The sequence below is a fragment of the Phytophthora parasitica genome, assembly GCF_000247585.1.
Source record: "Phytophthora parasitica INRA-310 unplaced genomic scaffold supercont2.26, whole genome shotgun sequence".
NCBI lineage: Eukaryota > Oomycota > Peronosporomycetes > Peronosporales > Peronosporaceae > Phytophthora > Phytophthora nicotianae.
Genome location: NW_008649012.1, coordinates 725,333 through 747,478, shown reverse-complemented (window position 1 = coordinate 747,478; position 22,146 = coordinate 725,333). Strand labels below are relative to the sequence as shown.

At 51.2% G+C, this 22,146-nt stretch overlaps 10 protein-coding genes across 16 annotated transcripts; 6 read left to right on the top strand and 4 right to left on the bottom strand.

The window, feature by feature from the left end:
* Positions 1-97: 97 nt before the first annotated feature.
* On the top strand, positions 98-2,387 carry PPTG_11219 (TKL protein kinase; the record flags this gene model as incomplete). Its single annotated transcript, XM_008907518.1, has 6 exons — positions 98-375; positions 434-517; positions 584-652; positions 736-801; positions 870-944; positions 1,019-2,387. 6 exons carry the CDS (start codon positions 98-100, stop codon positions 2,385-2,387), a joined length of 1,941 nt encoding a protein of 646 aa, XP_008905766.1.
* A 413-nt stretch (positions 2,388-2,800) lies between these two features.
* PPTG_11218 (hypothetical protein) lies at positions 2,801-3,429 on the top strand (the record flags this gene model as incomplete). The annotated part of the gene is made up of 2 exons (XM_008907517.1): positions 2,801-3,170; positions 3,236-3,429. The coding sequence occupies 2 exons, from the start codon at positions 2,801-2,803 to the stop codon at positions 3,427-3,429; spliced, it is 564 nt and encodes a 187-aa protein (XP_008905765.1).
* Positions 3,430-3,556: 127 nt separating this feature from the next.
* Positions 3,557-5,035, bottom strand: PPTG_11217 (hypothetical protein). The gene has a single exon (XM_008907516.1). The coding sequence runs from the start codon at positions 4,990-4,992 to the stop codon at positions 3,823-3,825; it is 1,170 nt and encodes a 389-aa protein (XP_008905764.1). The 5' UTR covers positions 4,993-5,035; the 3' UTR covers positions 3,557-3,822.
* On the top strand, positions 4,983-6,273 carry PPTG_11216 (hypothetical protein). 4 transcript variants are annotated; one of them, XM_008907512.1, is made up of 5 exons: positions 4,983-5,004; positions 5,059-5,266; positions 5,336-5,389; positions 5,455-5,570; positions 5,635-6,273. In XM_008907512.1, the coding sequence occupies exons 2-5, from the start codon at positions 5,092-5,094 to the stop codon at positions 6,166-6,168; spliced, it is 879 nt and encodes a 292-aa protein (XP_008905760.1). In that variant the 5' UTR covers positions 4,983-5,004; positions 5,059-5,091; the 3' UTR covers positions 6,169-6,273. The 4 variants fall into 4 exon arrangements, with proteins under 4 accessions (XP_008905760.1, XP_008905762.1, XP_008905763.1 ...); XM_008907514.1 differs by having other exon boundaries at positions 5,336-5,570; XM_008907515.1 differs by having other exon boundaries at positions 5,059-5,389.
* PPTG_11215 (hypothetical protein) lies at positions 5,619-8,825 on the bottom strand. 4 transcript variants are annotated; one of them, XM_008907508.1, is made up of 4 exons: positions 8,682-8,825; positions 8,538-8,614; positions 8,387-8,481; positions 5,619-8,328 (listed from the first exon to the last, which is right to left on the bottom strand). In XM_008907508.1, the coding sequence occupies exons 1-4, from the start codon at positions 8,802-8,804 to the stop codon at positions 6,308-6,310; spliced, it is 2,316 nt and encodes a 771-aa protein (XP_008905756.1). In that variant the 5' UTR covers positions 8,805-8,825; the 3' UTR covers positions 5,619-6,307. The 4 variants fall into 4 exon arrangements, with proteins under 4 accessions (XP_008905756.1, XP_008905757.1, XP_008905759.1 ...); XM_008907509.1 differs by having other exon boundaries at positions 8,538-8,810; XM_008907511.1 differs by having other exon boundaries at positions 5,619-8,481; positions 8,682-8,810.
* A 78-nt stretch (positions 8,826-8,903) lies between these two features.
* On the top strand, positions 8,904-14,753 carry PPTG_11214 (hypothetical protein). The gene is made up of 3 exons (XM_008907507.1): positions 8,904-9,426; positions 9,497-13,024; positions 13,091-14,753. Exons 1-3 carry the CDS (start codon positions 8,923-8,925, stop codon positions 13,166-13,168), a joined length of 4,110 nt encoding a protein of 1,369 aa, XP_008905755.1. The 5' UTR covers positions 8,904-8,922; the 3' UTR covers positions 13,169-14,753.
* Positions 13,026-16,097, bottom strand: PPTG_11213 (hypothetical protein). Its single transcript, XM_008907506.1, has one exon. The coding sequence runs from the start codon at positions 15,616-15,618 to the stop codon at positions 13,342-13,344; it is 2,277 nt and encodes a 758-aa protein (XP_008905754.1). The 5' UTR covers positions 15,619-16,097; the 3' UTR covers positions 13,026-13,341.
* A 116-nt stretch (positions 16,098-16,213) lies between these two features.
* On the top strand, positions 16,214-18,109 carry PPTG_11212 (hypothetical protein; the record flags this gene model as incomplete). The annotated part of the gene is made up of 1 exon (XM_008907505.1): positions 16,214-18,109. One exon carries the CDS (start codon positions 16,214-16,216, stop codon positions 18,107-18,109), a length of 1,896 nt encoding a protein of 631 aa, XP_008905753.1.
* Positions 18,110-18,447: 338 nt separating this feature from the next.
* On the top strand, positions 18,448-19,244 carry PPTG_11211 (hypothetical protein; the record flags this gene model as incomplete). Its single annotated transcript, XM_008907504.1, has 2 exons — positions 18,448-18,891; positions 18,955-19,244. The coding sequence occupies one exon, from the start codon at positions 18,448-18,450 to the stop codon at positions 18,877-18,879; it is 432 nt and encodes a 143-aa protein (XP_008905752.1). The 3' UTR covers positions 18,880-18,891; positions 18,955-19,244.
* On the bottom strand, positions 18,820-21,422 carry PPTG_11210 (hypothetical protein). Its single transcript, XM_008907503.1, has 3 exons — positions 19,568-21,422; positions 19,248-19,504; positions 18,820-19,186 (listed from the first exon to the last, which is right to left on the bottom strand). The coding sequence occupies exons 1-3, from the start codon at positions 21,401-21,403 to the stop codon at positions 18,934-18,936; spliced, it is 2,346 nt and encodes a 781-aa protein (XP_008905751.1). The 5' UTR covers positions 21,404-21,422; the 3' UTR covers positions 18,820-18,933.
* Positions 21,423-22,146: the final 724 nt, after the last annotated feature.

The following is a 22,146-nucleotide window of genomic DNA, read 5'->3' as shown; positions in this document are numbered from 1 at the left end:
ATTTCACTATGGGTAACTCCTTGGGTTCATTTTCTGCGCGTTGCGAGAGTCAGTCGGAGCAGGCGCCGCCATTTACATTCCGACGCCCCAGGCACCAATGCGCTTCGCAGGCCGCTGGAGCTTCCTGGGTGCGGCGGCAGTGATGGCCTCCGTGGCGGTCCGAGACGCGGCTGCCGACGGGGAAATCAACGTGAAGTGCTCAGGGCAAAAGCAAGCAATAGAGCTCACACTGAATGACACCTTCGCGAGTTATGAGTGTTTGAACAACGGTTCTGTCGATGAAAATATTGGCGGAGGCTCTTTTCAGGTCAACGTGGGGGTGGTCAAGCTAAACCTGTCTTTAGAGGCATTTAATAGCCTTTCAGTAACATCACTGTAGGTCACCCTTGAATGCAAAAGCTGCATCGGAATCTTACTAACTCAACTTTTGTAGAAACTTCAAGGCCCTGAACGAGCCCACTAAGCTGGTCAACAACGAGACGTTGGATTTCGAGAAATTTCCCTCTCTGGAGTATCTGTGAGTTTATGATGCGATACTATGCGACGAGCGACACGCTGACGCTGCTCTTGTGCGAGATTTTAGGACCTTTCAAGGCGTGGAGTTTGAGGCAGAAATTGTTCAACTGAATTTGCCAAGTTCCATCTTGAGCATGTATGGGCTGCTTTCAACTCGACGGAGAGTACTGGGGATGGAACAGTCGTGTTAACTAATCCGCTGTGCTGAATGCTATATAGCCATTTTATTGACTCGAACCTCACGGATCTCTCGCTGCAAGGTAGCACTGACAAGCTACAGCGAATGTGAGCTGAGCCTCCCTTTGTTTGAGAGATAGAGCAATGTTACTGACAACCTTTCTTTTGCTACGCAGTGAATTGGAAAACACGTCCGTTGCGATGTTCCCAATGTTCCTATACGAACGCCAGTGGACAACAGCTACGAACATGTACGTCATCGCCTGCCAGTTATTCTTTCCTTACAAATATTTTCTAACTAGACGTGTTGTGTTACGCTTTGTAGTATTGTGGATTTATCGGAGGTCAACGAGACAATCTCTGATGATCAATTCAACACTTTGGAAAAAAATGCGGACACTCTCTCGTCACATGAATGGGCAAAACAGTATCATCGGTTATGCAATGAGACTATCTACCAACCTGACGGCATGACCGTGTCGTGCGCTTCACCGAATACAGATATGACTAATAATACCTATTCGGAGATCAACAGCACCACAAATGCTGCCAAAAATGATTCCAGCAGCTCAGGCTCTGTAGATGACGTGAGCGCAGGCGATAGCAGTGGCGGAATTTCTACTGGAGCTCTCGTTGCGATCATCGTGGTTGTCGTCGTCATTGTCGTGATTTTGGCTATCTTCATTCTGCGAATGTATTTCAAGCGCAAGGCCGCCAACGCGAATGCTAACAACAACGAAGCTACAGCGACGCTGATGAGTAAGGGTGACGCTTCTGCGGATAAAGGATCTTTCATCTCGAACGATGAATTCTTGCGTAACTTCCGTTTGCCACAGAGTGACATAGCACTCGTCAAGTCTCAGGGTACAGGTCGGCTGTGGATGGGCGAGTATAACGGCAACAAGGTGATGGTGAAGCGTGTCGAGTCCGAGGTGACGGACTCGTACGTGACGAAGGCGTTGATGGCCCAGGCGCGAACATTTGCGACTATTTCGCACCCGAACATCACGAGTTTAGTGGGCGTCACTTGGCTGGCCGGTACAGATTTCGCTGTAGTGACCGAGTTCATGGACAAGGGAAACTTGAAGACAGTGCTGGCGAACACTGATGTGAATCTGGATATCGCAACCAAGTTACAGATGTGCTGTGACGTCGCATTGGCACTTGCCTATCTGCACGAAACGGAGCAAAATCTGTGTGCCAAGCAGCTATCGAGCCGGAAGGTACTCGTCAACAAGGCCATGAACTGCAAGCTCAGTCTGTTCGAGTGTGTACCAAGTTCAGCCAAACTAGGAGGCCCAAGCACGGCAACCACGTATTCCTATGGCATGGGCGAGGTTGCGTGGCTGCCACCAGAGATTATCACTCGGTCATCGCCCATGGACGCGCGGAAAAACAACATTTACGCGTTTGGAGTGTTGGTTAGCGAGATTTTCACGCGTGTGTCACCGTATCAGTCGCTGGTCGAGGCACTGGGCAACACAATGTCAGATGTGGAGCTAGTCAAGCGTGTGCGGCGCCAGGATCCGCTGGTACCTCACGAAAACCGGCAAGAATTCCTCGCAGCACCGGCAAGCGTGCGACGGATGGTCGCGCAGTGCCTCTCGTACGCACCTATGAGCCGACCAACTGCGAAAGAACTTGTGGAAATTTTGCATAATGCAAAGGAGGAGCTAGCGACGAACAGCATCTGAAGAGGGGAAGAGCCCACCGTCGGGGATGGCGGACGGGGGAAGTTGACGACAGCCACCGTTCGCGCGGGCTCCCCCGAGAACGAGTCGTCGTCTTTTTTCGTTTTAGGCGCCGACGCTCCGCTACGTGCCGACCAGGCAGAGCTCGAGGGCTTGAAATGAATGTATTTTGTATTTTTTCCCCCCCTCGAGGATTCGAGCTAATAAACAGAAGCGGTCGGTTGTTTCTATGAATTTATTGCTGTGTAGTGTGCTTCGGATTTTGAAAACATTTGCAATTGGATACCGACGGCAGTTCCATTCATTCCGATGATAAGCTACGCAGCTTAAGCTAAAACTGCCATTTTGGCGTGTTCAAGCTGGGAAACGGTAGCCACTTCAGATCTTGAACGGTCGCGATTCCCATCGAGTATTATATGGCGCTCTCGTCATCTCAACCTGCAGATCAGGGCTCTGCTTCCAATCCTCATTCAGGGGGAGGCAATAACTATGACCACTTGACAGAGTCTCCAACCTCCCATGGCAAGGATCAGCAAGACCATCCTGAGACGTCAACTAGGACTTCCAAGACAGTGGAGGCACTGCTCAACACGGACGCGTTTGTGTTGGATGGAGAATGGTTTTATGATGCTGTGGCAGTGGAAGGTGAGGACACCTTCGCTACAACGGACAAGAGAACTGGCGTAGCGTACTGGGGGCTGCAGATGGACTGCGAGACTCAAATGGTTTACTACTTTAATCATTCACAACCTCAAGAAATGCAGTGGCTACCACCTGCCGATCTGAGTGCGTTTGTAGTCTTAGATCATTGAGAGTTTCTTGCTAACCTGTGCTGCTGATGCTCGAGACAGTTCACCCTGCTACGCACGAGGTTTTGTTATGGGATGCGTCGGCGCAGTGGTTTTACTACTACAACCCGCAGGTGAGCAAGCTAGACGCTGAGTCGGAATCTTCGCCGCTTACAAGTCACTTGACGTACTGCAGACCAAGGAGAGTAGATGGCTGGATGAAAAGACTAGCCAGCAACAGCCTGATGAACTCTTGAGCTAGTGTCGTCAGGCGTGACGGCAAAGCCTCCAACCTTTATATTTATTGCAATCTCAAAAAATGCATGGTGTACCAACCGAGTTCCTTCTTGTCCTTCCTTTACATTTTGTGTGTAGGCACGGAAAGCTAGTGAAGGCAAACGATAGCTCTCACAGAGCGCTCTGATCATATTCATTTTTGTGGTTCATGTATTCGGCACTACTCTGTTGCAAGTTGGAGCTGATTCTGGTGGCGTATCCATTCTCCTCATATAATAAGCAACCTCAATGCACTACAGCGCAATGGAGCTTACTTCTGTCTTCGTTCTTTACGCACAGCTCGGTTCATAACCACGTGGCAACTATCACTTCTTCTGTCCACTCCAACTCAACAATCACGACTGTTGCATCGCTCACGGGGATTCCACCATGGGCTCCTTTTTCACGTCCACCTTCTCTTCTTTCATGTCTTCCGTATCCTCAGACGCTTCTTCAACCACCGCCGACAACGTTTCCATACTCGTTGTAGTAAATGCCACCTCATTGATCAGTGTCTCGCTCTTCGCGTGCGTCGTATCCTCAGTCTCCATCGCCGAGTCTGTCTCGAACACTTTCTTCGCCTTATCACGCGCATCGGCTGCCGCCGCTTCCAACACGGCAGCATCAGCAGCGGCTTCCTCATCCAACTGCGGCAGCGCGTACACCGCGTACAGAATGACCAGAGCCAGTGCTTCCACGAAGACAATGTTCAAGATGAACAAAATCGCTGTCGGCACAGCCCAATGGTACATCAAATAGCGGAGACCGGTCAGCTGGGCGATCACTGTAAGCTTGGCCGAATAGACCTGCAGCTTTGGAGTGTTCAGCTCAATATCCACGCGTGTAAGAGGGTACTCGGAGATCTCCTGATATCCATTGATCGCCGTTACACGGAGAGTCTGGGCCGGTTCCGTGAAGCCCAACGCATAAGGCATAAGCCAAAAGGCCAGTCTCATCCATCGCACAGGGGCTGGCATATCATGAAGCGTCACAGGTCGAGCACTTGTGGCCAGTCCCTTCTCCCGGTTCGCATACAGCGTTGTGGACACCATGAAGACACCAACCTCCGCGTTAGTTCGTGATTCTGGCACTGTTAGCTCCACGATCACGTCGTATTTGACACCAGGGACCAGCACAGACTGCGTCGATTGCTCAGGCTTGGCCACAAGCGACTGCCACTGGTGTATTGGATCCTGCAGATCCAAAGACGCCTTTGGCACATAGGGTGTATGTCCCCCATGGGCATAGGTATCCATATGACGATCTCCATAGTTAAAGAAAACGTCCTGTTCATGGAATCTGGACGGGATGACGAGGTAATAGAGCAGCGCGTAGAGCAGCGAGGCCGTGACGAAGAGGAACGAGATCCCGGCGAAGACCTGCGCAGCCCGAAAGGCCCAGACCAGCAGCAGTCTGGAGTAATATTTGGCCACACGCGTGAGCTCCTCACGCAGACGTTGGCGCTCAGCCTCGTCCTTGAGCAGCTCCGTCGCACTGGCTGGTAACAGCGCCAGCATCAGCGTCCATGGCACCCACGCAGCCATCGTGATAGTTAGGTAAGTGTTCTTTCTTCTTGGCTACTTTTTGACAACCATTCGAATCAGAATCAGAATTTGTCATTATCAGATTTGCGAATTGGAAAGATGACGATGCTGCGCGGCTTCGTGCGCAGTTATCGGCGCTTTGTGGCCACGTTCGTAGCGCCCGATACGTGTCCGATCTGTCTGGATGTCGTACCTATACTGGCGCTGCGTGACGTGGAGAGCGAAGTTGTCGAGGCTCATGCAAAGCTGCGCTGTCGCCACCGCTTTTGCGCCGGTAAGTGAACTATCTGTCACTCTATAACGAGGTCTGTTGGGCTGATAACTGTGTATGTGCTTCATGCAGAGTGCATTCGGCGGTATATTCAGATGAAGATCAAGGAGCGGCAAGTGGACGAAGGTACGGGCAATAGCAAGCTACAATGGGAGACACGTACATTGCTGACCGAGAGTTTGATGCTGCAGATGAATTGGTATGTCCGTTAATGGAGTGCAAGCAGAGCATCAAGGAAGAGGACATGGAACGCATTGTCGGCAAGGACGAGACTGCGCAGTATCGAGCAGCATTGAAGCGCAAACGAGTACGCTTACACTGGACAGGAAGATGATGGTGGTGGGGTTTATTTATTGATTATTTTTTGCCAGGATGAAAAGAATCCGAGTGCGAGATGGTGTCCCAGAGCAGGCTGCGACGAGTTGATTATCTGTGAGAGCACAGACAACTTTACCTGCCCGAAATGCGACACAGTAGGCTGCTTCCGCTGTCGTGGATACGCTCATCGGTTTTGGTTCTGTCGAGGCGAAATGGACAAGTCGTATCTGGCGTGGGAAGCGTCAGTGGGCAAGCAGAAGGCTGTGCGAGCATGTCCACATTGTCAGATGCGCATTTGGAAGAACGAAGGCTGCAATCACATGACGTGTAGCCATTGTCGCTACGAATACTGCTGGGTGTGTGAGAGCAGGTGGGATGCTAGTCATTACGCATGCTACGACTTACCGTTCATTGGAGCTTCGTCTGCTTGGGGTCGTTGGTTGCAACGCACGTTGGGCTATGTAGCCATTGTGCTAATCGTGGCTGTAATCTCGGTATTTGGGTTCTACGCCTTCGTGGGCAGCTATGTCGTCTTCTGTGGCCTCATACATAGTACTCGCCTCATTCACCGTATTCAGAGAAATTGACTTGGTATACCGGAATATGTAAGTTTTTGCTTAGTGACGATGTAAAATCGAAAAAAAAAAGACCGCTTACACAAAATTCAAATGAACACAAGACACATTCGACCCTTTGCTTGCCTGGTAGTCTCGCTGAATGAGCCTTCTAGGCGTTGTTGTACTTGCGGAAGATGTGACCAGGCAAAATCCACTGGTCCCAGTCCTTCTCGTACTTGAGGTAGTGCACGTAGCAGGCATTGGTGCGAATAACCTTGAGCACTATGGCGTTGTACAGATCGCCCTTGCTGCCCCAGCGCGCCATCACCGTCTCGTGCACCTCTGGGGTCTTCTTCAGTGCCACCTTCTTGCCCTTCTTGCGTTGATAGAGAGACGATACTGGCAAGTACTCGTCATAAATCGACTCCCAGTCCGAGTAGTGGATCTGCACGAGCACCTTGTCATGCACCACCTTCAATACTTCAGCACGGTTGCGCTTCTCGAAGACCTGCACGCCAATAATGTCGCCCACCTTGAGCTTCAGTGAGTCCCAGTGAGTATTTGCAGCTGTAGTCTGCGCCTTGGTCTTGGCTGCCACCAGCTTCTTCTTGTTTGCTGCAGCTTCAATAATCTGCTTGGCCTCGGCCGCTTCCTCGCCGTTCAACGCAGCCATCGCCTTAGTGAAAGTCGTTTCATGCGTCGAGTTCTTCTTCTTGTTCAGCTTGGCGCTCGAATCAATGCGCACCAACAAGTGATCAATGTCGTCCAGCAGTTTCTTCCAGTCCCACGAGTCTTCCGTGGGCAAAACCTGCTCCAGCGACAGCATACGGCAAGCGTGACGCAGTCCTCGCAACGTATCTAGCTTGCGTAGCGTGCCGACTTCATTGCCTAGGACCTGGTTGTTGGCGTGGTAGATATCCTCCATCGCAGACATGACATCGTGTGCAGCGTTCCAGAGGATCTCAGCGTGGTTAATTGTTGGAGAATCCTGTGCCAGAAACGACCGTAAGAAGCCTGGAAGGTTCACAGTGTCCACGTGGAAGCGGTGGTACGACAAGCACGCTGTCACGTTTTCACACGCGTGCAAAGTTCCTTCAGGCATGTACAGGATCTGGCCAGGCTTGACGTCCACACGCCATGCTGGGAGGAACGCAAGTTGAGGGATCTCATCCAGATCCACGTCGTGAAAGTTGACAGACTCGTGCACTGAGTCCAGCTTGGCTGCTCCGCGGTGCAGCATAGTAACACGCTTAGTGCCGATAATTGGGGCGATAGTGATGCCCAGACCGCCAGGGTCCAAGTGCATGCGACTTCTTGTGCTCTTCTGGCCCATGAAAAGGTATTGCAAAGGGTTGTCGCCACGCACAGCGTCCAGCCAATACAGCAGCAAATTATCTCCCAGCACAGGCAATTCCTCGCTCTTGTAGCACAGCAGTGGACCAGCCTTCGGGTCCAATGGGAATTGCCACTGGTGCAAATAGTAATCCGACTTGCCGTGCTCCCAGTAGTTCTTGACGTAGTAACTCAGTGGCAAGTGCGTCTTGATGGGATTCCGCTCCTCGTAGTTGTGCTCTAGCACAGGAACCTTCACGTCGTGGATACCGCTGAGGAACGCCGCTGCGTCCAACGTCCCGTCCGGCTTAACCCATCCGTCAGCGAACTTTAACCAGCCAGTGTGGCCTTCCAGTAAGAATGGTTCGCCTGCGAAGCGCTTGGCTTGGATCTTCTCCTTGGCTAGGCGGTTGTTGATGTTGATTACTTCCACCTGCTTGAAGTACAAGTGCTCCCATTGTGTGGGGATAGTGTACGTGGGGTTGATGGCTCGGTTCTTGGCCTCCTCAGACTCGTATTTGGTTTCTTTTGCCAATGCTGTTCTGAGGGGAGGCGCTGTAGCGTCCTTGTCTTCCTTCTCGCTCTTCAGCGCCTTTGGTCGTTTGCCTTCTGCTCCCGATTCTGTCGTCGTTGTCTTCTCCAGCGAGCGTTTGCGTGCAGTACCCTGCTGCTTGGCAAAGATCGGCGCTAGTCTCTCTTCAGAGGCTGCAGTGGACTCCGTTGACGGTTTTGCTACATCTTTAGGCGCTTCCTCCGCCGCAAGAGCTTCCACTTCCGCCACAACCGCCTCTGCAGCAGGTTCAGGGATCGTACCGCCAAAGAACGGAGGACGCAGAGGCAGCGGCTGTCCCGTCAGTACTAACAGCAGGAGTATTAGTCGTCTCTCCACTGTAGCATTGTGCAACTGCATACGAACCTCCTACAATGCTTCCCTTGAAATACTCGAGCGCATTCTCGTTGGCCTTCAGCAGGTCCAGTACCCCCTGAATAGCTCCTGCAGCGCCAATAACTCTACATAATCCATCAGTCTCCACCTGTATGGTACTTCAGAGTCTTTTACTACTCACTTTTCCTCCACCAACTGCGTGCGTAGCTCGTACGTCTTCTGACTCAGGTCCGGGTATCCTGCTAGGCCTTCACTCACCTGTAGCATTGGCATTAGAGCCTCACCCCCTCCATAAATTAGCCTATATAGGAAGCAGAGGACGCACCTGCAGGATGACACGGTCCAGCTGTCCGATCTCCAGTGGCGCCGACGTGGCCAGCACGCCCTCGTCCAGCGCCACGTGCTGCTCGAACGCTTTAGCCGCTGTCTCCATCTTGTCAGTCAGCATCTCCACTAAACTGCGCTTTCTTCGCGCCTCTTTTCCATTCTAAGTACGAATACATGTGCACCACATATTGTGATGTCCGCCACATACATGATGTGTTCACAAGTCAATCGTGGCCAAAATGGTGGCTCCGGGTGCGAAGAAGCCGTCGAGCTCTCGGCTGGATGCAGCGGGCCAGAAGGCACTGAAAGCGCGACATGAGGCACTGGCGCTTGTGGAAGAGAAATTCCGAGACTTTGACGTGGTGTGGGCCAAAGTTCATGGCTTTCCGTGGTGGCCAGGTGTGCTCTTTCTCTCGTGGGAAGTTGTGCGGCGTGCTGGTATCCGCACGGACCCGAAGATCGTAGCCGAACTAGTAGTCCCGCTTCCACAGAAGGTACCAGTGCTAGATACAACCACAGGCGAGGAGACGGGCGAGTATCGTATAAAGCGACACTGCCTCGTCATGTTTTTGGACAAGTTCAACTTCTCGCTCGTGGAGATCGACCCGAGCAACGTCGCAAGCTTCACAGCGCACTATCAGGTGTACGTGCATGCGGTGATGGGTAGTAAGAGCGGCAAGTGGTCAAAGAAGAAGGGCGAATTTAAGCGTGCACTCGTCAAGGCGACGCAGTTGCTGCACATGGTATGTGTCACATTCTCTGATGGAGGAGTGGTGTTCATGTAGAGTAACAATATGTGGACGTTTGCTGTAGGGAAAAGACTACGCTGAGGATGATCTGGTGCTGCTGGAGGAACCGAGTCAGGCCGAGAAGAAGCAGCGTATGGACGAGATGAAGGCGTTCGAGGAGAAACAAGGAAATGAATCACTAGAAGATGCCTGGGACGACCGGGAGAGTGCAGATGATGCGGTATTTATTGTGGAGGAGGAAGTATTGGCAGCTGGAGAGAAGAAAAAACCGGCGCGAAAATCGAGCAATAAGAAGACAACCTCTAGGAGAGCAACGGAAGTGCTGGAAATTGGCCAAGACGAGATTTCCACACCCGCGAAGCCGCGTCGGAAAGCATCAGCTAAAGATTCCAAGCCACGGATACGAAAACCGTCTCGAAAGGAAGTTTCTAACGACACTCATGCTGCAATCGTGTCGCGATCGCCTTCTCCAATCGATCTGACAGAAACCCCAGAGAGCGAGAAGAAGAAGAGCAAAGGAGCATCCAGACTCAAGAAGAGAAAGGTAAATGGACATGCGAAAATGCTGGTGCTGGAGGACGACGATGTATCAGAAGTAAAACCCGGTAAGCAGTCCAAGGATGCCGCAAATGTTCCAGATAAAGAGGGCCCGAGCAATCTGGTTCTGACACCGTTATCGAGTATCTGGACGACGGGAGTGTCAAGTGAAGGATCTGACGTGCATACACAACTGGCATACAAACAGGATTTTGTGTGGGACGATAACGTATTTACGGACGATCCTAGCATCGCTGAGAAGGAGAAGGCTGAGATTGAACGGCTGCAGGCTGAAGAAGCTGCTGCTCACACTGGATCAGGTCGTGACCGCTCATTAGGTAAACGCCAGTCGCGGTCGGTTCAACAATCTCAAATTCGTCAAAATCTCATGACAGGCAACTTGGACCCACATACAATGGTGCAATGTGCCGCCTACCGTCCGAAAGATTACGTGGAGGACTCAAATAGTCGCAGTCGCGGTGGACCTACGCTAGTCCCGCCGTTCCAAGTCGTGGTACATCCAGACGCAGTGTTCGTGGCAGATCTTCACGCTCATCTTGCCACTTGCGAGATTATTGGCTTTCTGGGTGGTAAATGGGACGAATCGTCCAAGACACTGTACATTCAGGCAGCGTTTCCATGTCGTTCGTTGGAAATTGATGGTGATGATGGATCTACCGATGTGGAGATGGATCCGGGCAGTGAGATTGAACTGCGTGGTATCATTGAAAACGCGCAACTGGAGGTCGTGGGCTGGTATCATTCACATCCGGCTTTTGCACCCGATCCATCTGTTCGAGACATTGAGAACCAGACGAGCTATCAGCAACTATTCCAGCGTCCGAACGCCAGCAAAGAGACGTCGGAGCCGTTTGTAGGGCTCATTGTTGGAACGTACGATACGCGACGAAGTACGCCAGTTAGTCTCTTCCGCTACTTCCACACTCGAGGTGAAAAGGTAAGTGGAGGCGCACGCCGCGAGATCTACATGCCCTATGAGTTCATCCCTGGTCGCCGTCACTTTCGAAGCGTGCTGCAAGACGAGGAACGCGAAAAGACTCGATTCTTCCCCATATATCAATCCGTTTTAGAGCACTTTAAACTTGGGCTGACGTCGATGAAGCTACAGCTGCCTAAGGACGTTAAAGCCCCATCTGGTCAGCGAATGATGTCCAGATCGTCCCCTGCTAGAGTGAAAGTCCAAGGCATCGTCAAGAAACGCAAACAGAGCTCCGATGATACAAAAGCAAAGACAGTGAAGAAGGCAAAGGCGAAAAGCAGACGTTCCTCCCAATCTTCTTCTGCAACAGGTCACATTGACTTAACCGGCGATGATGCGATGCAAAACATTGGAGCTTCAGAGAATGGAACATCGACGCCAACAGTGACAGTTGCTACAGGTCAAAATGGGAGTACGAACGCGACCATGAAGAATGAAGCAAAGATTTCGAATGGAGTCGCTGCTGCAGATGTAGAGATGGTGAGCATTGTGAAGTCGTCAAGCGGTGGTGGTGGAGATAAAGCATGTAGCAGTGGCACTTCTACGGAAAAGGTGACGTCTAATATACGTGATATTGAGCCGCAAGTCGCCGAAGTCCTCGCCGACGTCGTTGTGACGACTGAAATAGTCAACGACAGGCCCAAGATCTCGAAGGAAGTCCTGAACCCCGAGCGGGGAAGTGAGAGTTCAGGTGGGGGTGGAGGTCAACTATCACATAAGGATTCACGCACAGATAAGGACAACCAGGCGCGTGACCACAAGGAGGACACAACGTTATCACGCAGTATGGCGCGTAAGGCTGGCAGCAACTTGAATGATGTAGCGAATGGACTGGCAGTTAAGACCGATCTGGACGCTTCTGATGCACCTATTCACGCTAGCGCCATGCCGCCTTTGCCAGCTTCGTCACCATCTGCAGGAAAATTCGTGATATCGCCATCAATAAGCAACTCTATCATTGGACGGAAAAGGACACGCAAACCGCAAAAAACTATAAAGAATAGTAATCGCTCGGCTTCACCAGCTAGCGAAGGACCATCGCCTGCTCGATCTCCAAACCCAAACAAGCATACTTTCTACCACGCGTTTCAAGTGCAGGGACCCTGTTTTGCAAACGGGAGCACCCATGAAGAGGCAACACCACCGCCATCCCGTTCTGATCCTCCAAAACCCGACAATGTTTTTGAAGACGATTTGAAGTATTTTGTTGTCGGCGAGAACATGAGTATGGCCGCTAATAGCCAGGGCATCGAAAACTTTGCTGATGCCAAGGCGGAAGTAAAGGATGAAGTCAAGGCTAAAGAGAGAGCGAAAGTCAAGATTGACAAGACTGCATCGACTCCTACAACAAAACATGATGATCATGTGAACCAGGAGGTCCGAATCTTTGTGAACGCCTTGGTGGAGCAGGTGGTGAAGAAGATGGCTTCAGATCTTACTGCTTCTACTGCCCCTGCGGTGGCGAATGGCTCTGTTGACAATCGCACAGTCAGCGAACCAGCAACTGGCGTTGTAAAGGCGGAAGTTGATTCTAAACGCAAATCTACTGTGGATATTCAAGAGGGTCGAAGTGCAGAAAGCAAGGAATCTGGAGGAAAGCAGAACGCTAGCGTCCGTATTGAACCTCAACTATTCGGTAGCAACAGGGAGTGTGAAGATATCCAGACATCCTTGCAAAGGATGGCAGGTCATTTGGAATTATTGAAGTCCTCGCAAGTAATTCAACCTCATGAAGTCGAAACCAAGCCTTGTGTAAATGCAACATCCGAACCGAAGTCTAAGCTTGCTATGGTCGAGTCTGAGTCCAAGCAAGATGATCCCCTTACCGAACAGGATTATTTGACTGCGTTGCGAACCAAGTATGGTCCTGGCGTGAGTGGATGTGCCGAGCAAGTGATCACTTTGGTGGATTACTATCGTGACTTCGAGCGCCGCACAGACCTGAACGAGATCTGGAAATCGCGTATTACCAAGCTGGAGAAGATCGAGAGTTCTCTCTCAGAATACGTTCAGTACTTGAACATCTCTGCTGTCCTACGACAAGATTTCATCAAGGTCCGCATTTCATTCAATAATTGTTAAAGTTATCCGCTAACCCCGTTGTTATTGTACGATTACCAGGACCTCATTTCATATCTGCGCGAGTCCTGGACAATAAAAGACCGACGAAGAAGGCCGAGCATCTACAGTAGTCAATGATTTATTCTGTGCGAGGTCAACTTAAGTGTCGAAGAATAACGTTAAGCGTCTGCAAGAAGCTTCATGTTGATCTGTGGAATGCTGGTAAAAAAAACTACTACTACAGTACATGTAGTAGTTGATCTCACAAGCCCACGCCACTGGAGTGATCTCTATCGTTCATCCAGACGGAATCAGCTTCCTGGTCCGTCAATAGCAGGCTCATCATTATACCGACTGACACGCCGCAGAATGGATCGAGGTCGACGAGACGAATTCGGCACAGGCGGCACATACACAGATGCATACTGATCCGAGTACAGCGAGCGGGAATAAGAAGGCATCGAGTATGACCTCGGAGGTTGTCTTAGAGTGCCCGGAGGATCCATCATCCCGAACTCTTGAGTACTCCAGCGTTTGCCAAAACGGAGTCTTTGAGATCGTCCAAACACTCCGTCAGGACCACCAGCGTCTTCGTGTTGGTCCGGATTTTGGTCCTGCTGTGTCAATGCTTGAGAAGGCGTGCCCACCACCGGCACGTTCGTGATAGGATGCGCTCGATTATCCCGATACAGCCTCGTGTCAACGTTCGTGTAATCATCAATGCAGAAGCGAGAGCGCGATAGATTCTCCTTCTGTCTCATCCAGTCTGGCTTGAGTCCACCAGTGACACGACGTGGAGCTGGAGGCTGCGGTGGAGCAGGAGCAGAGGTAGCAACCGCTCGCTGGGACGATAGACGTGGAAGCCGAGGGATCGGCGTGTTGTCGACCGGAATGCGCTGCTCTTCTGGGGGAGTCCTTGGAACCAACGAGACCTGACGCTGCGGTCGCTTTGATGGCGGCGGCTGTCGTCGATTCAACTGGAGATTTGGGCGTCCACGAGATCCGCCGCGTCCGCCACGTCGAGCTTGTTGTTGAGGTCGACTCGCTGGCTGTCGAGGCTTGAAAGCTGCCTTGGGCGACACCTTCGGAGCTGGAGGGATATTCTTGATCCACGAACTCTTGATCCATTTCGCCAGAGCCGTGATACACTTGGGTAGAACACTTTTGCGCCCTGGCGGTCCACGCTTCTTGGTTAGATAATTAATAGTCTTCCCAATATTCGATGCGATCACTTGGTCTCTCGACGGTGTTGGAAGCATCGCCACAATCTTTAAAACATGTAGAAGTTCGTCGTCACGTTCCATGCGCTCGCGGATCTTTTCCGGTGAATCGTCTTTAGTTTCTTCCTCCTCGTCTTCAAGCACTTCAGTTGCATACGAGTTCAGCAAATGGTTGAGAACAAGTAATCCGTCAGCATTCATCAAGCGGATCACAGCGTCGCGGTCTCGTACGTCGGGGTTGCGCAGCAAGTCGTACTGCATCGCAATCTTGACGGTACTAGCCTCGCGTCGATCCAGCAGATTCAGCAGCGAAGCTCGGAGCAGCTCAAAGGCCATAGCGCGTCTTGGTAGAGGCTCTGTGGCCGCGTGCGGCTTCTTTTCAATAATGTAGAACGGGACATCCTTCTGCCCCTCCATTGGCGCTGCATCAGTCTGAGCCGCGTCAGTTAAACCCCCACTGCTTACAGGCTCTTCTGGAGTATCGAAAACTTCTGCCGCAGTGTCATCCTGGCCAGCCACCTCACCTTCGTCGATATGTATGGTTTCTTCCACGGGATGACTCGCCATTTCTAGCGAGTTTTCTCGTGGAGTGCTAGTACCCAAAGTGCTACTCATAATCTCTAAAATGTTAGGTGCCGGCTCAGTCTCAGTTGATGTTTCAGCTTCCACCTCCGCTTGATCAACTATAACCACATCATTATCCTGTTGCTGGTCAGCCACGTTCTCAACCACAGCTACAGATCCGTTCGGGATTTCCTGGACTTCTTCGTCACTAAGTGTCTTGACCCGCTGTCGCTTCCGTCGCACTGGTACGGTGACTTCTCCATCCAGTTCCTCAATACTTCTTCTAGTTCTGATAGATCCATTCCGTGTGTTTTTATGACTAGGAGATGAGAAGAATGGCGACTTGATCAGTGCAATCATGCCGTCAATGACTGCAGACTCGGACATTTCTTCAGCCGAGCCGTCCTCATACTCAACACAATATCGGTCTCCAAAAGGCAGGAAACATGTAACATGGCCCCGTATATCTTCATCCATAGTGTTTTCATCATCTCTTGAATGTTGCGGAGGTCGACGTAGCTTCACCCCCAAATACCGACTGGTGCTGGTGTCTTTTACAGGTGGTGGGAACTCGTCCTGGTCGTCATCATGAAGCTCAACATTTGGCGCCGACAGGAACTTCATCACCTCTCCTCGCGCCAACAATCTGGGCTCTCCTCCTCCAGGCACGAACAGCGTATAGCAGTCCAGGACCTCGTCGTACCTTGTGAGCCACCCATGTTCTTCCCCGCCCTTCCGAGGCTGTTTTCGCACAACGTGCGAGCCCACGAAGCCGAACGGGTCCTTGGTCTCAATGTGAGCCATATTCCCCCTTACGAGAGAGACCTCAACGCCTGGAGTTGATCGAACGGGGCTCACTAAAATTCGAGTCCCGTGAACTTAATGTAATATTTAACGGAACGTAAAAGTACCTAGCAATCCAGAAGCTCAATGACTGGAGGTGCGAGACCCTTCTCCTATCCCTTCTCGTTGCTTCTTAGTGAGTTTAAACACACTGCACTAATTAGCGTCCGAGTTCTCTCCCTTTTCTTCTCTCTTTATGTCTTTCCTCTGTCAACTGCCACGTTCTCCAATTGTCCACGAGCCAACGCAGAAGGCGATTGGACTTATGAGATGGACGGGAGAAGCAGAGCAGTAACCAAGAGGGAGGACAACAACAGAGCGGGTAGGAGACGCGGCAAACGACCGCAACAAGCACTTCCGAGCGCGTCTCGACGTCTTCTTAGCCAATTTGCCGACTGTCATTCCCGCGTAGCTGCAACTTTTTCACGTGCTAATTATTGGCCAATCATGGTGTTTAAAACTTTGGAGAACGCAAATGATTGGTTCTGACGTAAATGTAGCCATTTAGACACAGACAAATTGATCTACTTGAAGCGACGGTCTCAACTATTTCTCCATGGGCGCTTCCCGTCTTGCGTTACTCTTTATATCGCTCCATTGTCTGCAAATATGTGGATTGCCATTAGATAGTATTGCAGCTGAGGACGCCGAAGAGCTGTATCGCGTGCTGGAAGTTGAAATTGACGCGACCGAGCGGCAGTTGGAGCTGTATGAACAGAAGGCGGAACTTCTCAATAGCACAATCAAGCGGATCGAAAGCAGACGCAAAACTAGGCATCCAACAGATTTTGACACGAGTCCTACTGATACGCAGCAGCGTCGGCCGAGATCTCGCTCGCTTCCGCACAGTTTCAGCGACTGGTTCGAGCCTCGACGCACATTCAGGCCATCGAGTGGTCGGGTATTGACGCAGTTGATCTCCTTTCGACCCAATGTTTCACCTGCAGGGAGAGGCCAGCAGATGGCAGCACGTCGCAAGGCGAACATCGATGGCGAACTACCGCTGCAGTTTTTGCTGGTGCTGGACCTGGACTCGACTGTCTTGAGGCTTTTCCATCCTACAACATTCAAGCTCATGTGGCAACACGCTCTGGATCTACGATCATCATCAGGAGACAAAGCGTTTCATGTAGCTGATCTGTACTTTGTATCTGACCGCAGCACTCATCTTGCTGTTCTATCGACGTCCGGGGATCTTGTACTGTTTAAGTTACGACTTTGGCACAACAGTCGAATTGTCGCGGGTGATCCTCGACGTTTGAAGTCCCTGACAGAATTAGAGGAGAACTACCACCAATGTCCGGTAGGACAGGACAGTCTCCACAAACTAAATGCACCACTACTGCCATGGATACAGCTATCGACGTCAACGTTAACAGCACCAACCCCTGGCGAATATCTTCACATCGATGTGGAGCGCGTCTTCGGAACTACTCTCGACCAAGAGTGGCAGTACGGCCAAGGCAAAGTGGCAGTGGTGCCATTGCACTATCGTGTGAATGTGGTCACTGTGGATAGCTCCGCCAAGTGTCTTTCGTTTTTCCATGGTGACAATGGTAGCTTAATTGAGGAAATCCACACACAGGTCAGCTCTGACGACGGCAGTGTAGTGCAACTTGAGCCAATTCAAAGTAGCAGGGGATTGGTGGCGCTAGTAACACAACGCAAAGTGTTCTTCGTGGACGCAACAGGGCCTCAATATATGCCAGTAATGTGTGTGGCTCCTGGGTGGCACAACTTCTCGAGTGTGGCAGCGGATCCATTGCGACCGACCATCATATATGCCGGGACTTCAACTGGTCGTGCACTCATGTACAAAATGTACAACTTGGGAGGCTGGAGACAGCGCGGTGATATAATTGAGAAAGAAGCTCGCAACCCAGTCGTGTGCGCCTTAGCAGACCAGTTGATGCCTCTCCGGCTACCATTGCTAGGCAATTTGCCAGCAATTGTGCAGACACTGCCCGGATTTCTCATGTTGGGGACTGGATCCCATTTGGTGCTGTACCAATTGTCTGGAAATAGTGAGGATATAAAGCCAACTTATTTATCGGAAAGAGCGATAGAAGAGTTTGATGGCCTACATGTATCAGCACAGATATTGGGCATAACTGCTGCCAAGGATCTGATAGCACACTCAACCGGCTTTGCTGTGCTTGTTTCGGACGCTAGCGAAAGTCACCGTCTCGACATTTATAAATCGCGAATTCCTCCTCCTGGCACCAACCTTGATTTAAGCTGGATACGTGTACCCGCCATGATGATCTGCGCATTAGCCGCAATGTTTTGGCAACAGAAAGGTCGACTAGCCAATTCAGCAGGTGGGAAAAACACCTTCAATGAAGCAGAACTGGCAGGTCTACTGAGCGGACGAGGAGGCCGATTGCCGAGCATGAACACGATGAAGCGAGGAGGTTTGTTTACGAATCGGAGAGTCAACGACTGTTACTAACAGAAATGAAGTATATCCAGGATACTAAAAACTCAAACAGAGTTTACCTTCTTAGAAGACCTGTTGTCGAAAATGCTGTATTTTAAGGCCGCAAGTTGTCATTATTTGGTGCTAACCAGGCAACATTTCCAATTTGAGCGACGATAGAGTGCAAAATGGTCTTCATCTATCGCCTCGCAATGAAGAGTTGATGTCGGGTATTCATTCCCCCCCCCAAAAAAAAAAAAAGATAGAGCCCTAAACCTAAGTGTAAGAAGAGATTCTCGATGGGTGGTTGGGTTTTATGAGCAAATATACCAGTTGGTTTGGTGAATAACCCACTCGCACAGTTTGACAGCATGATGGGACTGCTGGCAAAGACTCCTGCGGTTCTGTCGCTCAACGGGAAGCCGCAGTTGACGCTGTGCGTGGGCAAGGACGGGGATGTGGAGCAGACTCAGCATGGAGACTCCCCGGTCTCGGTGGGTGGGCCGACGCTAGAGCTCATGAAGCTGCTGGGATCGCTGGTGCGACTGCGCATCTCTGACGGCCGCGTCGTCGTGGGCCGCTTCCACTGCTTCGACAAACACCAGAATGTAATCCTCAAGGACGCACGCGAGTTCGCTCCTACGCGCGTAGGGATCAGCAAGAACAGCAAGGACAAAGCGGAGGCCCGCGACCAGGAGGAGGAGACGCGCTTCGCCGGTGTGGTGCTGCCTCCAGGCAGCCGTTCGCTGGGTATGACCCTCGTGCCCGGTAAACACATCGTGTACATGAAGGTGCAGAGCTGAGGGTGTAGACAGGCGAGTTTTTTTTTAATGACTTTACAGAGCTTTGAGTGTTTGTTACAGTCGGTTGTCCTCCAGAAGTTGGGCTTCCTTCTCGTCGATGAACGTGTCCACATTGGTGATCATCTCTTCTACCAGATGACACACCGCAGCGACGTCATTGTTGGAGTTGTTAGCTTGCGGTGATTTCTTCTGAGGATGCAGGATGAAATCAGCGAAGAGATGAGAGAGTCTGGCTGCGTCCATCCCATTCTTGGACGAGTACACGTTGACGTCATTCAGGTGGAAAAGCAGGCAAGCCAACATGGTACTGCAGGTATATACAGTGGTTAGTGTTGTACGTTATAGAGTGTATTGAAAGCAGGACGTACAGGTTCTTCTTGGGCAGAGCTTCGAGCAGTGCGCGAAGATTCCGACGCAGGTCGAAGGGTGCAGACTGCGCCTCGCGCGCCATTGCTGCGAAGTCGTCGTACATAGTGAAAGGTATCAAAGGCTGCTCGAGTTGCTTGAGCCACAGTCGTACAACAGCACCGGCTGTGGTGGCATCCAGCAATTCTTCCAACTCGTCTTTCGTTGGTTTGCGGGTGACTGACTCGCCCGCAAACTCGTTCAGGAATTTGAGGGCAGCCTGGAAAGTATCACAAGTTTAGTTAACAGATTACAGCGCAGAGTGGAGTATCCACGACCTTACCTTCAGCTTCGTGGCATCTGATTCGACTTCGTAGAACTTTTCAGTCTCGATTCCTGGCGTCGAGTCAAAGATGAAATTGATGGCGTAGATGACTGCCTTCGGTAAAAGTTCTCCGGGTCCAAGCAGCACCGATGACTCTGTGTCCAGACCACTGGATTGCTGTCGTGCAACAGCTCGAGACTTCTTCAATCTGGTGCTTTTTGCCGGAGAGTCGACGTCTGGCCGTGGGCTGTTGGCACTTCGCGTTAGCAGCGAGTCCAGCATATTCACCCACGCCACCGTGACTTGCGGTGAGTCGGCTACTAAGCTATACACCCGAGAAGACTTTGGAGTACCGCTCTTTTCTTGTTTCGCTGGATTAGAAGTCGTCGTTTTCTCATTATTTGAGTTCGTGTTGTTAGTACTGTTCGCGTTCTCTTCGTCGGAGGAGACGTAGTCATCCGCATAGTGAGTTCCCCAGCTATTGCGGCACGTGATGTCAAAGCGACAACCCTTGTACTTTGGGTGGCTGAGCTTGCCGATGCGCTGGATAAGCCGCAACGAAATGGACCCAATCTCGCCCAACGGAATGGGACCCCAAGCAGACTGAACCACGTCCGCGTAGTACCGCACCTCGTTCGACCGGGCGTAAAGCACGAAGTAGCGCGAGTTCCATTTCTTGAGACCTTTTATTCCGCGACGCTGTTTCTGGCGTAACCATCCCTCTAGCAGTACTCCACTACCTGGTCTACCAGGAAATGCACCGGGTACTTTGCGTAGACCAGGACTCAAGACTTCATCATTGTTGCTAACAGCAAGTCTGGGGGACCCGCTGTACTCAGAGCCGCTGGCAGAGGCAGAGTGCTTCAGTCGGTCTGTGCGGCGGTTTATAATGATGGCAGGGGCATTTCCAGCTCCCGTCTGCACCTCTGTGGGTCGCCCTGCGGCAGTATTGTTGGCAGGTGGTGCTTCTGAAGTTGAGCGCTCAGAGCTTGAAGGTGTGCCTCTTTTAGCGGTCCCAGCCGCTGGACTACTAGCAGCGGGTGACTCTGAAACTCCAGCTCCAAGACCTTTTCTTTTGCTACCAAAAGGCGACAGCGTTCTTGTTTTCGTCATTAGTTTCAGCATGTTCGTCTTCTTCTTCGCGGCGTCAACTGCAGCTGGAGGTTCAGTATCTTTCCCACTATCGTCAGACTCGTTTCCACGATTGCTTTCTCTCTCTTTGTTCAGTCGCTTAGATTTAGACCGTTCTTGATTCACCGGTGTTTGTGCAGATTCTTTGCTTGTCGTTCCAGGTGGATCCACAAGAGATCCCTCAATATATGCTTCCAGATCTGAATCCTCGTCGCTCTTCATAGAATTCTCTATTTTCAACGGCTTTTTCTTGGTTGTCTGCTGCTCCTCCTCCTCTTCATCCGAGTCACTGTACCATTTCCTCCCTGCAGATTTTTTCATCGACGTCGCAGTACGACTGGTCTGGCTCCTGGCTAATGATCCAAACATCTTCTTTTTAGGCTTCTCGAGTTTCTTCGGTGACTCCTCCTCCTTCTTACTCTCCGCAGCCACTTCGTTCTTCTCTGCATCGCTGTGTTCACTCTTCGCACTCCCAGCGTTAGTTCCTCCACTGCGCGGAGCCACAGCACCGCCTCCTTCTGATGCGCTCGAAGATCGCAGCGAGCTGTCGTTCGAGCGACTGGGCGTCGGCTTCTTCGCTGCGTTGCGCCGCACATCGCCGCCCAGAGGGGACCCGTCGTCCGAGCTGTCGCTCAGCATCTCATCCACACGCTCATCACCGCCGCCTTTAGCTGTAGCAGCGCCGCCGCCGCGACGGAAGCGCGAGCTGAACGAAGTCGCCATCGGTTTGAGGATCTTGAAGTATAGATGGATGGAATTCGCCGTGCGAATTGCACTAAGATTATTAGACGATTGTGATTGGCTGAAAATATTTATGTGTTCTTGAAAGGTTACTGAGCTAAGTGCAACGATGGGCGAGCTCGATGCACACGTTGAAGAAGTGCTGGAGAATACGACAGCGGAGAAGACCAAGTACACCTATTTATGTGCAATAGCTCGCTTTGTGGAGTGGCTGCATACTAACACAGACGACGATCGACGGCAAACACTTTTCACTTCATTCCGAGAGCTTCAGACTATTAACGAAGGCACAATTGCTTCGTGGCTGTCAAGACCACCTTTTCGAAGTCCCGTGTGTTTGGACTCTTTATCTACGCAAGATTGTATGAGTTATCTTACATCTATGGAGCAGCGTGGAGTAACAGGAAAGTCTACATTTGGCAACGTGCGCTCAGCAATTGTGTACTTGTACCCAGCAACCGAACATTCGCGGCCCCATGACTTTGACTTTCAAATGCGGCGGTTTTTTAGGGTCTTCATCATACAGTGGCTCAAGTTGCCCAGAACAGTAACGAAAGTCTTCGAGAAGGAAAAGAGCCATTCCGCTTTTCAATGTATAGGGCTGTGGCAAGGTCGATGCTCCAGTCTACCAAAAACACAGGATGTATTCGGTCATATTTTTCTTCTTACCTGTTGGAATCTCATGTGCCGCGCTAAGAACTCTCAGTCCATTCGGTACGGGCATA